At 29.7% G+C, this 13,445-nt stretch overlaps 1 protein-coding gene and 1 pseudogene across 2 annotated transcripts; one reads left to right on the top strand and one right to left on the bottom strand.

The window, feature by feature from the left end:
- Nucleotides 1-2,236: 2,236 nt before the first annotated feature.
- On the top strand, nt 2,237-6,159 carry LOC102660361 (AT-hook motif nuclear-localized protein 11). Of its 2 annotated transcripts, none has more exons than XM_026124458.2 (5): nt 2,237-2,712; nt 4,161-4,207; nt 4,323-4,454; nt 4,707-4,871; nt 5,515-6,159. In XM_026124458.2, the coding sequence occupies exons 1-5, from the start codon at nt 2,352-2,354 to the stop codon at nt 5,914-5,916; spliced, it is 1,107 nt and encodes a 368-aa protein (XP_025980243.1). In that variant the 5' UTR covers nt 2,237-2,351; the 3' UTR covers nt 5,917-6,159. The 2 variants fall into 2 exon arrangements, with proteins under 2 accessions (XP_025980243.1, XP_006591095.1); XM_006591032.4 differs by having other exon boundaries at nt 4,155-4,207.
- Nucleotides 6,160-6,862: 703 nt separating this feature from the next.
- Nucleotides 6,863-12,489, bottom strand: LOC100795326 (GABA transporter 1-like; annotated as a pseudogene).
- Nucleotides 12,490-13,445: the final 956 nt, after the last annotated feature.

Raw genomic sequence — 13,445 nt, 5'->3', positions numbered from 1 at the left:
AAAAAAACACTTTACAGCATCTTTTGACCAATGCCATTTCATTGTGAGAGATTGAATGTTATGTGTAATTTAAGCAATGAAATTGATTTAAAGGTGTTATATATCTATATATTATATAAAATAGGGTTGCTCACTGTAATTCTTTACACCTGACAAATAATTGTAAAATTATATTTTTGTGTAATTAATTTATCTTTTCCGTTAAAACAAAAATAAATTTCAATTAAAAAATAAAAAAATAATTAATTTATTTGAAATGTTTATTTTAAGATATCATCTTATATTTGTAAGAATCATAGTTAGAGGAATGTTATAACTAACCCATAACAATATATCTTCTCATTTAATATTTTTTTATAAAAAATAGTATTAAGGCAACCTCATTTGCTTTAAAAAAGAAAAAGGTTGGTATGCTTTATTTACTTAAACCTACATTCATTGATTTAAGCCAATTGATGCATTAAAAGATTAATTAATGTAATTAATATATTTAAGTTGGTTATTAAAGTAATTAATACCACAATTTGAATATTCAGTTATTTATTTTTAAGATATTAAATATAAATTATAATTAATCTAAAAGAGTAAGATAAATCAATTTTTATACATGATAGATAATAATCCAAACTTAATGGTACATTTATGAATACACTTACAGGCATTCACATACTCATTCCCATACTTATACAGAAATGTAGAAATGTATGAACACAAAGACATATTTAAAATAAAAAAACATTACAAATATATTAAATATGATATATATATATATATATAGACCTAAAAAAATTATATTTTTAGTATAAAAAGAAACTCTATTATAAACTTAAATAGTTGTATTAATTACTATAAATGAAAATATAAATATTAATTTTTTAGCACAATAAATCAATCGTGTTTATCATATACATAAAAAATAAATTAATTGTTTTTATCATAATCTCCGTTAAATTTATATAGTATCTTATTGGATATTGTAAAAATCTTTTACCGTCTATTTTCAATGTAAAAGTGGTAACCAACATACGTTTTTAATTAAATAATAATTTTTTAAAATAATTTATTATATTAGTTTTAGAAGTAATATGGTATGACCTCTTTGTCATTTACAACTAGTAAAATATTTTTTTATCGATAAAAATAGAAAATAATATTAAAAGATTTATAATAATGATACGTCTTGCTTTACCAATCCTTTAATAAAGTATTCTGATTTAGGTTTCAACTTGTAACATGGAACTTCTTTACTTGCAATCTTTTTCAGTCTCATTTTCTTTTTCTTTTTCGAATATAGTATTAAGACCTGTGATTATAACTTTTTTGTAATTTAATTTGTTTTCTCTTTCGATTCTGATTTGTTTAAAAATTAAAATATATTTCTCAAAAAAGAATAAAATCATTTCACAATAAAAATAACAATCTTATTTTCTTTTTATACTAAGTTATTTAAAATTTGATATAAAAATTAATTTAAAAGTTTAAATGAGTTTTCTCAAAAAAGAATAAAATGATTTTCATTATAAAATATAAAACCTATTTAAGAAGTTTTTATATGAAAGAAAGAGAGAAAGGTATTATTATTTTTCAATTTTAAAACTACTTTTTGAGTGGTGTCTTGTAAATTGTAATAAATAGTTACATACCGTTTAAACTTTAAACTTTTTTTTTTGTTTTTTTGTGACAATTTAAGCTTTATACTTCTAATTAAGATTTTGACGCATTTTGCTATAATTTTTAATTTATGATTTAAGACTCAGAGAAATATTTTTCAAGAATAAAAATAAATGCCATATTAAAAACTAATCAATATTTTACACGGAAAATAATATTTGGGAAAAATCTGATTAAATATTATAAAACATTAATTTTTTAAATTCCCAACAATTAAAATTTTAATTGCCAATAAATAAACCATTTAATATTCAAATATTTTTATTTTCATAATCCGCGAGATTCCTTCTTTCGCCCTGTATATTTATTAAAAACAATAGAAAATCAATTGCAATACGAAATAATAATAGCCCGTATTAAGCTTATTTTGTCCTTTTTTATCTCAAGACTCAAAATTCCCATTAAGGGTGTTCATACAAACAAATCCCCATTTCCTTTGTTTATAAATTCACATTAAAAAACACAGAACAGTTATTTATTTTTTTCTGGAAAAGAAATAAAAAAAATCCAAATGTCTTAAGTCAAGAAAATAGTTTGCACGAGTGTCTGTTGTCATCTTCTTCTTTACATTTTCACATTCTAACACCTCCATCACTTTTTTTTTTTGTCACCCACAAGAAAATTTGTTACTTTTGCTGCGAAAAGTTGACAATCCCAAAGGTGTCTATAACCCTATTTTCATGGAGCAACAGAACCATACGACGGACACTGATCAGTTTTTGATCCTGGGCCCCACACCGAATGAGCCACACACTCCAATGGCGCACGTCAACGTCGCCGACACCAACAACAACGTTGTTGGCGGCGCAGTTAACGTTGGAATTGGTTCTGGTTCGGCGCATGTTGTGGCCGTAGCGAAATCCGAGACTGTAGGTTCGGGACAGGCGGTGAAGAGAGGGAGGGGGAGGCCTCGGAAGAACGACATTGTCGAAAACGCGGTGTCGCCGGCGACGGGGCCGCCGGGATTTTCCGATCAGGCTGCCAAGAGAGGCAGGGGACGTCCCCGTGGTTCTAGGAAACTGCAGATTCTAGCTTCCATTGGTGAGTTTTCTCGTGTTTTGTTCGTATTTTGCGTTTTTTTATTTTTGTTTTGTTATGAGTCGTTACCCAACCATTGATTTTGTAAAACTCAGAAGATGCATGCCTTTGAAGAAGAAAGAAAAAGTTTGTTTTTGTGAAGTAATATTTTTTTTTTTCGCGAAGAATTATGTTTTTTATAGAATGAGAAAAATTATGGTTCTTTTTTTTATGAAAAAATTAAAAGAAATTGGTATGTATGAGTTTAAATTTGTAACAAAAAATATGAGTTTAAATTTATGTCATGAGTGCTTGGAATGAAAATTTTGCCGCAGGTAATAATCTGAACCAACTTGAACAAGGGAGAATTTTATTGCACATAGCAATCATCTGATTTGAACAACAGAAGATCTTGCTATATGTGTAATGATCTAATGTAATTTGAACAAAATTGTTTCTCTTGAAAAATACACGCCGCGGCATAATTTATAATTTTTTTTACACAAGGCCTCATTTATTCTGAATTGAAAGGGACCTTTAGAAGATAAAAACATACTTTTTCAGATTTTTTCCACCAAAAAGTTAAAAAAAGTTTCCATGAAGAAAAAGTAAATACACAAACAAGGCATATGTATAATGAAATTAAATATTTGCTCTTTACAAGATTTTTCTTTCATCAATACGTATTACAAAAATAAATAAATGTATTTTATAAATATTTATTTATTATTATTATTTATCTTATTAATTAATTCAAAAAAGAAGTAAACAATTCTTTTATTTTTTATTTTTTAAATTGTTATTATAAACTTTAAAGTTTTGCCAATGATTTTTTTAACTTTAAATTATTTGAGGGAAGGGAGAACTCTCTCTGTGTCCCCCCTCTTAGTTTTAAAACCAACATAATTTTATGTTAAAAAATTATGCTTGAGTGTGCTTGTTTTATCGTTTCAAACCATCGGCATGCATTCCAATGCAACGTTTTGTGAGAAGTAATCCTTGGACATAAGTTTGAAGCTTGTTGAACAGAAAAACAAACACGCTTAATTATTAAAGGTTTGGTGGTAGACTGGTGGTGCAATACAAATGGACTATTAGTCTATTAGACAAAAATTGTAGGACTCTTAAATACTACATGTATAACTAGAACATGATAATTTTTTTTAAGTTATCAGGTGTATTAACTTCAACTTCAAAAGTAATATTCATTTTTTTTTTATTGTTTAGACCAGACACTAACAATTTGAAAATAGTCATCAATTTTGAAGATAACGTCTAGACGTGGATAAATCGAAATGAAACGTCTTATTCTATTTCCTTGTTTTGGCATGAGTATTTTTTAAAGGAACGACAAATGCGCTATGTTTTAATCTCATTTTCTATTTTTTAAACATTCCATGCATAAAAATATTTTGATCTGTTTCTCATACTTGAAACTTTATTTGTTACGGGTGGGTTTGTGGCAGAAACAGCTGGGGGAAGCATCATACCTCACGTGCTGACTGTGAAAATTGGAGAGGTAATGCAAGACTCGTAAAAAGAATTGTTCAAATTTCAGATTTTTCTTAGTTTAACAACTATTCTATAAATTTGCTATCAACATAAAATTATATGTTTTTGGTCATTTTCTTCAGGATTTGGTCAGCACGATAATGTCATTTTTTGACAAAGACCCTCAAGCAATTTGCATACTTTCTGCCACTGGTGCTGTTTCAGATGTGGCCATTCGCCAAAATGGTGCTTCTCATGTTATTACGAGACTCGAGGTACGTAATAAATAGTATATTCATGTGAATCTTCATTTCTTTACTTTGTGCTTCACTTGACATCAAAGTTATGCATTGTGTTACAAGAGTTACATGATTTTGGGTTAAGGAAATTTGATAAGAGTGAGGCTGCTAACAATTATATACTGAAATTTTGCATGTTAATGTTTATATAAGTTCTCTCACTTCTTTTGTGTGTGCTTGTGTTTTGTTTTCTGATTTTTTTTTTCAAATTAATTGTGCTACATACAGGGTACGTTTGAGATATTGTCTTTATCTGGAGCATTTACCTACGCTAATAGCCCTACTGGTCCAGTTAGTAAAACTGGCTCGTTGAGTATTTCATTGGCTAGAACTGATGGGAGGGTTTTTGGAGGTATTCTTGAGAGCGCATTGGTAGCAGCATGCCCTATTCAAGTAAGAATTTTGTAAAATGCAGTAGAGATTTATCGTTTTATTTCACGGAAGCTATGCTATTTAAAATTGAAACATGATGAAATTTAAAGTAAATTTGAAAGGTGATTCATATCAGTTAGTCTGGAGTTATAAGTATAGTTATATTATATATATTCTGGAACATATAGGGCATATGAAAGATGTCTTTACTTTTTGGATGGCAAGAAATCTTTTAAAAGCTAAATGAACTTATGTAAAACTTTTGTAGTTTGTACTTTTTGGGATAAGTTGTACCTTATGATCATTTGTAGCCTTTCATGGGACAAGCATTATGTAAACTAGTGTTGTTCAAACTTATTGACAATTAATTCATTGTGTTTATTGTTGACTAGGAAGTTAAATTTTGCACAAAACTTAAATACAGTTCTTTAGGTACTTTTAGTATTGTTCTTCAATTAGAACTAGAGTTGTACATACTTAATGCAAACTATATGTGAATTATGAAGGTGTAACTTTAATTCTAATCGGAGAATGACATTAACACTTAGAAAACTATATGTAAGTTGCCTTTAAATTTTGTTAGATGTGCTATGTTTATTTAATATATTGATCACTGTTGGATAAAGACCATTTTCAAACCTTTTCTATCTCTCGTGTGTATCAGCTTGTTATGGCCTCTTTCAAGCAAAACATCAGCAGCCAACAAATCAAGAGAAAACAGTTGTCTGAATCTTCTAATGCACCCCTAATGCTGTGCAATTCAGATTCAGAAAGGGACCAACTGAAACTTCTAAAGTTGACGGAAGGTGGTGACAAGAGTTGTCCTTCACCACCACCAACAACAACACTTGAGCCAACAACAGCAACAACTAATGGTGTAGCGGATAATGTCTTTACTGCAACATCCAATGGAGTGGTTGATAATGTTTTTCTTCAAAATCAAAGTGTGCACTCTGCCTCTGTTAATGGTGTTGCTGATTTGGACAGCCAGGCCCCGCAGCCCGCATCAGACTATTCTGACCAAATGACTCATGCAGATGTGAATGCAAGTGTCATTGTCTTATGAAGTTATCAACAATAGCCTCTTTCTTCAAGTTTTCATTGTGGAGATTAAGTTTTATGTTTCCTTTTGTTCATGCCAGTGGTTAAATTTTTTTATAGTGTCTGACTTTATGAAAAGTTGTTCATCATGTAGGTTTTGGTTAAGTGGCTGAGAACTCGTTAGTTATCTTTGTAAAAATGTGATGCTTCATTTGGTGATTTCATTTCATGCTTTATTTCTTAAATGGATGAGAATAATTTTTCTTTCTTGAAGTCTTGCTAAGGTAAATTCTTTGGTATCGTGTTTAATTCTTATGGATATAAAAAAAAGTCTTGGTTAAGGTGTTGTGACAGACCACCATTGCCTTCTAAACCCAGTGTGGGGTCTAGTTGTACTTTGGTTAAAGTGTGATTTTTTGTCACTTTTTAAGCTCAATCCTATGGAGACTGTGGATCATTGTGACTGAATCAAGGGCAGAAGATCACATCCAAACTCACGATTTTTCTTATTCTCTTCACCATTAAACCAATCTTATAACTCCAGTTCATACATGATCTTGTTCTGATACCCTCATTATTCATTGAATATAGGAGATATATGCAATTTACAATTTATACATAAAAAAGTATTGTAACAAAAAAAAAATCAGAGTTCCACCTTAGGAATTGAGAGGTCATATGCCCTCTTTTAGAACACACGAGACATTCAATTTCCTTGATTAGCAATGTTTAGTTTAAAACTTCAAATTCCTTCAAGTAATTGCGATGTATGAATATATGTGTAGTTGAAATCAGTGTCCACAATGCTTCATCTTATAATAGTTACTCAGTCTCAGTTATTGTGTCTCTTTAGTTCATAATGTCGTTCTGTAACAGTCTTCATTTAATTATATTAAGTCAAATAGCTCAATGATTGGTCTTAAACTAATAGAGAACATTAACGTGAAGAAAATATGATATGAACCATGATATTGAACAACAAAACTTCATATATTAGCAAATAATTGGTAATTTTTAGCATCAAGAACTATCTGCCTAACTGCTGCTATAGCTCCCAATGCGGAGAAAGCCACAACGATTGTCACATTCAACCAGAAAATAGGGCTTCTCTTAGATGGCTTAAATGTCAAATTGTAGAAAACCATAGGCAAGATGAAGTCAAGTGGGATAAAGCCAAATGCTCCTATAAGAGAGTTTATGTCTCCAAAAAATGGAAGCATGGCTGCTATAGTGGTTGAAATAGTAGTAGCTAATGACCGAGAAATCACTCTAGGGATTACATTGGGTTTAGAGAACTCAGGGCTTTTGGGGTCTCCAAATGTTTGCTCCAGCACTTCATTTGTTGGTTGCAAATAAACCTGCATTAAAATTCAAGGGTTATTTTCCTTAAGATGAAAGATGTTAAGGTTAGATAATGTATGCAATTCAATGGTTCTCATGCATATGACTCTAAATTTAACCTAACTATGGTTGGTTCAAGTGGTTAGGACTTAAACTTCTTAAGCATGTGGTGAGAGATTTGAATCCTAATTGGTACTTATGGAATAACTTACCTATGAATGCCAATAGATTTCTTAGGAGGAATTTAAAAATTAAGGTGACCGATCGAGATATTTATTTGCAATCATATGCACTAAAAAAAGAAGTTCTAAATTTACATTTCTTTCTTTCCGCTTGATAAACATTAAATAGGTAGGACGTATTTAATGTTTTATTAAAAGAAAGGTAGATTGAAAATTTAAACATGAAATTATCATTAGATATCATAATGGGGTGGAGCAGGGACGGATATTGTCTCTCCAATCCCCGATCCCGACTCCGTCAACATGTCCCCATATTTGTATTCGATACCTGGCGGGTTAAAATTTATTCTCTCATCCTGTACCCGTTGGATATCGGGTATCCCGACCCCATCCCGTATCCGATTTAAATTAGAAAAATAATTTTTTTGTAAAAAAAATATTAAAAATTTGATTTTAGAAAAAAATAAATTGATTGTTAAACATTTATTTTTAACTACTTATATATCAATAAATTTATTATAGCGCATATGTCTTAAAAAATCGTTAAGAAAAAAATATTAAATTCTGTAAAAATTTTAAAATAAAATTAACTAGTAATAAAAATTCTAGGACTTTTGATTAAATTATGCCAAAATTCTAAAAAATTTAAATGGCGGGACGGGTCCGGGTTTGGGGTTGGGACGGATGTAGTAATCTCATACCTGTACCTTGTATCCGACTTTTGGTTATCGGGAAAAACCCGAACCCAAACCCATATCCGACCAACTCGAATATTAACTGTCAAAGTCGAGACAGTTTTGGACGGGTACCCACAGATACAAATTTTCTTATCATGTTTAAATATGATGTAAGTTAACAAAAGTTTGAAAACTTACAATTATCATGTTAAAAGTTAACATAAGTTAAACATGAAAGGGTAACTCCTGTAAGTTTGAAAAGATTATTAATTTTTAAAAAAATTCAAAAACTCTCTCATAAGTTAACAAAACCGAACAATGGTTTCTATAAAATAAATTGAATCAAACATATACTAACTCTCAATTTAGGTGGTGATACTGATGATGGAATGTAGTGTTACTGTGTTAGTGAGTCACTTACCACACCAACCGCAGATAATTGTGTTATAATCAAAATGTTGGTCATGTAAATAAACCACTTGGGCACCAGAGGCTTCCCATTGTCCACGAAGTTGCTTAAGATGAGGCCTTCAGATTCATTACCAAATGCCCAATAACCGGATACAGATACGCTAAAGAAAGTGACTATTAGTACAAGATAACAAACACATAGTCCTTTGAGCATCTTCCCTTTTATGGGTGGTGCTAATGTTTTCAATCGAAGAAAATGAGTTTTTTTTTTTATTACAACGATTAATTTGATGGACCAAATATGTGGTCTTAATCATAGGGAGATAAAATTGTTTCAGACCTGAATTGCTGGAATGATTCCATTTCCATAAGTTGTGGCAATGATAGCTATTACATTGAAGATTCCAAATAAGCGATTCATTGAATCACCTTTCAAAGAATATCCTTTTCTGGTCCTTTTGATGACTCTCCTGTATATTGGTGAAATGCAAACCAAATAATAAAATCAACTCAGTTGTCAAGCATAAAGTGCAAATTACTAAATTACCAAAAGAATTGAAAAGGAGATTGAGAATTTAATTTACCAATGTATATGGAACCAATAGTAGCACCGGCACTATAGGCTAAGCAGAGAACCAAGGAAACTAGATTAATGTGCCTCAATGAGTGGAAAGATGGGATTTGAGCCAAAATCAGCATGAAGCATCCAAATATGATTACAAACTCGTAAAGCTTCATGGTTCCGTTTGGATTTGACAGCAAGTAAATTGCCTGGAGTTAATTCCATTATAGGAAAAAGCATAAAAGGGTAAGGACAAGGTGGAGGTCATCAATTTGATTTTTCTATATTCACAAGTGACCTTTAAAGTATAAAATATGGAGTAATCTTTGATTAAAGAACCATTGGTTTGAAATACATGCACATAGTTTGTATTCTAAAATATACTTTTCATTTTAATGGAGATATCTAAGTAAGTCAGATGAATAGTTCAAGATAACCTTCATGCATAGTCCTCCCAAGAGAGTACAAGCTACTACAGCACCATAACAGACTGCGAATTGAATTGGGCCGACAAAATAATGACCCCATCCTTGACCTGTCAAGGATTTACATTGATGGTGAGAAGTTAGACGAAGGAGAGAGAAGAAAAAATGAAAAAAAAATATATGAATTTCTAGTTTGTTTGAATCGAAAGAAATAAAGAAGAATAAAAAAATCAAATTTTTATTAGTTTTTTTAATTTTAAAAACTATTATGCTTAATTATACTTTTATAGCTACTATAGTTTCATGAATACGTAACTTTAGTCCTTATACAAATTATACAAATTTAATTAGTCATTTCATCCTTAATATATTTTTAAAATTGAACAATTTTAGTTATTCGTTAGTTTGTTATTCAAAATTAAACAAAAACTGTTGATATAGTTCTGTTCATATAGTTCTGATTAATAACATGTGTGCCTAACTTATCTGCACAGAAAGTTAATAATATTAAAAATAAAAATGCTTTAATACATTTTAAAAATATATATTTTTTCAAATAATTATTTTTCAATTTTTAAAATGTATTAAAGAAAATTTCATTTTTATTTTATTTTTGCACTAATAATCTCTTAAGTTGATAAGTTAGTCTCACATGTTATCAATCATGACCATATATATCAACATTTTTTTCTCCAATTTTAGATGACAAACTAATGATAAACTAAACTTGTTTAATTTTAAAAATATTGAGGATTAAATGTGTAATTAAAATTTTCTAAGGACAAAAGTTGCCTATTCACTAAACTATAGATATCAAAAATAAATTCAAGTCAAAATAAATTATAATATATATATATATATATATATATATATATATATATATATATATATATATATGCTGTTGTTAACCAATAAAGTAATTATTATCAAAATATTTTGTCAAGATAAAAATGTACATAAGATAAATATTTTTCTTTTAATATGATTTATTTTTTATATAAAATTAAAATTTAAACCTTAAATTATATTAAAGAATACAAATTACTATCTTTTGGGTCATTAGTTATATATTATTATTATGCACAATAATAACACTTATGCTTTTTCCCTTAAAAAAATTGTGATTTCTAAAATAAAAAAATTGATCACATGCACAATTTCACATTTTTTTTTAATTTTGTGCTTTCATCGGTATAACTTCATACTTACGGATCCATATGTTTTATACAGATAAATTTTATACTTACAAATCAACTTCATCCGTATAATTCATACAGATCAAGTTAATTCGTATGTGAAAAATCTACTTATAGATCACCATTTAAAAAAAAACAACTTAAAATGGAACAACGAGTCAAAGACATTTTGGATATTAATAAAAAACACTAAATGCACCTAGCAAGACCCCAATCACAATGATCATAGACTTTATTACTCAATTCTTCAGGTGCAGAATAGTCATTTCACGTGTAAAGAAATAATATATTATCGGTTGATATTGATGCAAAAGGATATATATAATATCACTCGTAGGCTTATATTATATATATCATATCATGTCATAGACCTGCTACACTAGCAAACAAAATGAACACAAGAAGAGGATAGATAGTGTGAGGTACCTAAAATATCGCGAGCCATGTCTCTAAACCGTAGCTGACGCTTACCCATCTGAGCGTGGTGTTCAAGAACCCTAGATATTAGATTGTATGAATAGAAAGTGACAAAAGCTCCAATAACTAAGCTTAAGAAGGTGAATGCATAAGGAAGGCTTAGAAGAGGTGGTGCCACAATTGAAGTTGTCAAAGAGGTACCCACAATGCATCCAAGAACCTACAAAATCGCACGTATTAATATCATATAAAATTCCATTGTGTGTAGAATATTTTCTTGTCTTAATTGCTTGTTGTACATCCATGTGCTCCAATTATTAAAACAAGACAGTCAAGGAAGACACGATTGCATCAAATTTTTCCTTCATCAAAGTCGGCTGGGAGAACAATCAACAAGGAAATGATTTTTATATGATGAAATCATGAAATCGCTGAAAGCCAGTTAGTAATGATTAAACTCCCACTTATAATTTTCTTCTTCTTTCAATTTTCAGTATATTCATCTACCAAAAAAGTTAAATGACTAATTTTTTGTGATGTTAAAATTTATTTAAATTTAAAAAATCAATCCAATATATGTATTTTTTTACGCAAACTTGAATATCAAATTCAAAATTAAAGTTTTAATAAATAAAATTATTTATTAATCATATCATATAATATCAATAAAAGAATAATAATACAAGAATATTTTATTGTTATAAAAAATGAATATTTTATTATATTTAAAGATTTCATTAATATTTTTCATTTTTTTTACTTTTTTTTATCATATCATAAATTTTATTATAATTTCTTTGAATTAAGATTTATTTATCTTTAATTAAGCATGTAACTAACAATTTTTTGCATGCAGCTATTTTTATGGTAAGAGACTATGATTCAATTGTACTTATATTTTTCTCTTATTTTTTTTTTAACTCTCGTACTAGGTATTGAATAACATTTTGGATGTCACCAATCATTTTCCTTGATAAAATATGATGCTCATCATATTCCTTTCTATAATTATGGTGGTGGTACTGGTAGACTAGAGGTGTTTGGTGTTGGTTTAGGGGAAGAAAACTTGCCATTTTCTTTTTATAGTTTTGTTTATGAAATCACAAAGGTTATGGAAGGACCAACACTTTTTGTGCAACATATTCTGAAGAAGGAAAGGTGGGAGAAAAAGAAAGAAACAAGGACAAGAATCCTATGGGCTATGGCTCTAAATAATGTTTCATAAAAGACTAAACAGAAGAACAAAGAGACTTTAAGAAGGGCATAAATGATGAATACCTTCGGATTTGAGGACAAAGAGAGCGCCAGCATCCACATCTTTTTGGTGGTGAAGTTGTTCTCAAGCACTTGGATTCTCTGATTTTTCATCTGGAAGCAGGGTACCCATCCTCTGTCTTCTAAGGCCTTAACAAATGAATAGAGTACGTGATTGAAGGCAGAATAACAGTATATATCTAAAATAACCTCGTAGTCCTTTTAGAGAAAAATAGTGTCAATTTGACAACATACCTCAGTGATGTTGCTTTTATAGACGCCTTTTGCGCTATGCAACCGGCCAAACTTGGATATAGGGATAGGGATATGACCCAAGCTTCATTAAGAACAGAGAATCCAAAATGGCCTCAGTACTGTCCAAATTTCATATTAGCATAATTAGGAGGAATATACAGGCAAGGCAAATGTTTTATACACATTGACTCAGGCGTCCTTCAATTGATACCTAATTCAATCTCAAAAGATAACTTAAGAGATAAGGATTATTTTTTATTTTTATATTCTAATTTGATTTTATTCGTAGTCAATGTGTGACCTAGATTTTTTCCAACATATCTCCTCACGTCCAACACTTTCTGTACGTGAAGAACGATAATAGATAATTTTTTTATTATTATTAATCTTTAATATGGAATTTGGATTTTTTCCCTAACACTATCAACTACCACATTACTTTTCCGAAGAATATGAACTATCTTCACCTCTCAGTCTTTAGCCAACCCAGCATGAGTTTGATTAACCATGGAAGCATAATGGTGACTAATATTAAGAGGCCTGCATATAAACTTAACAGTTGGAGAATTCGACTCAACAATAATCTATCTAAAACCTTTCTCCCAAGCCAACTGAATAGCCGAGAAAATACCCCACAATTCAGCCATCAAAACTGTACAAACACCTTGGTCATCTCTGAAAATATCTCCACAAGAAGCAGAATAGGGATGATTAATTACCGAACCATAACATTAAATTTAAACCAACCAATATCAGGTGGTTTCCAACCAACATTAATCCATGAGTAAGCCTTACACCTGTGATAAATAAAACGACTCTTGCTGAAAAAGATGT

This window comes from Glycine max, chromosome 11 (genome assembly GCF_000004515.6).
Source record: "Glycine max cultivar Williams 82 chromosome 11, Glycine_max_v4.0, whole genome shotgun sequence".
Taxonomy (NCBI): domain Eukaryota; kingdom Viridiplantae; phylum Streptophyta; class Magnoliopsida; order Fabales; family Fabaceae; genus Glycine; species Glycine max.
The sequence above is the reverse complement of the archived record's forward strand: the minus strand, read 5'-3'. Positions and strand labels throughout refer to the sequence as shown.

Excerpts from the sequence above, each read along its gene's own strand:
- LOC102660361 (XM_006591032.4), top strand. The coding sequence starts at position 2,352 with ATGGAGCAACAGAACCATACGACGGACACTGATCAGTTTTTGATCCTG. Across the intron at positions 4,455-4,706 it reads ATGTTATTACGAGACTCGAG|GGTACGTTTGAGATATTGTC; the intron begins GTACGTAATAAA and ends TGCTACATACAG. Across the intron at positions 4,872-5,514 it reads TAGCAGCATGCCCTATTCAA|CTTGTTATGGCCTCTTTCAA; the intron begins GTAAGAATTTTG and ends CGTGTGTATCAG.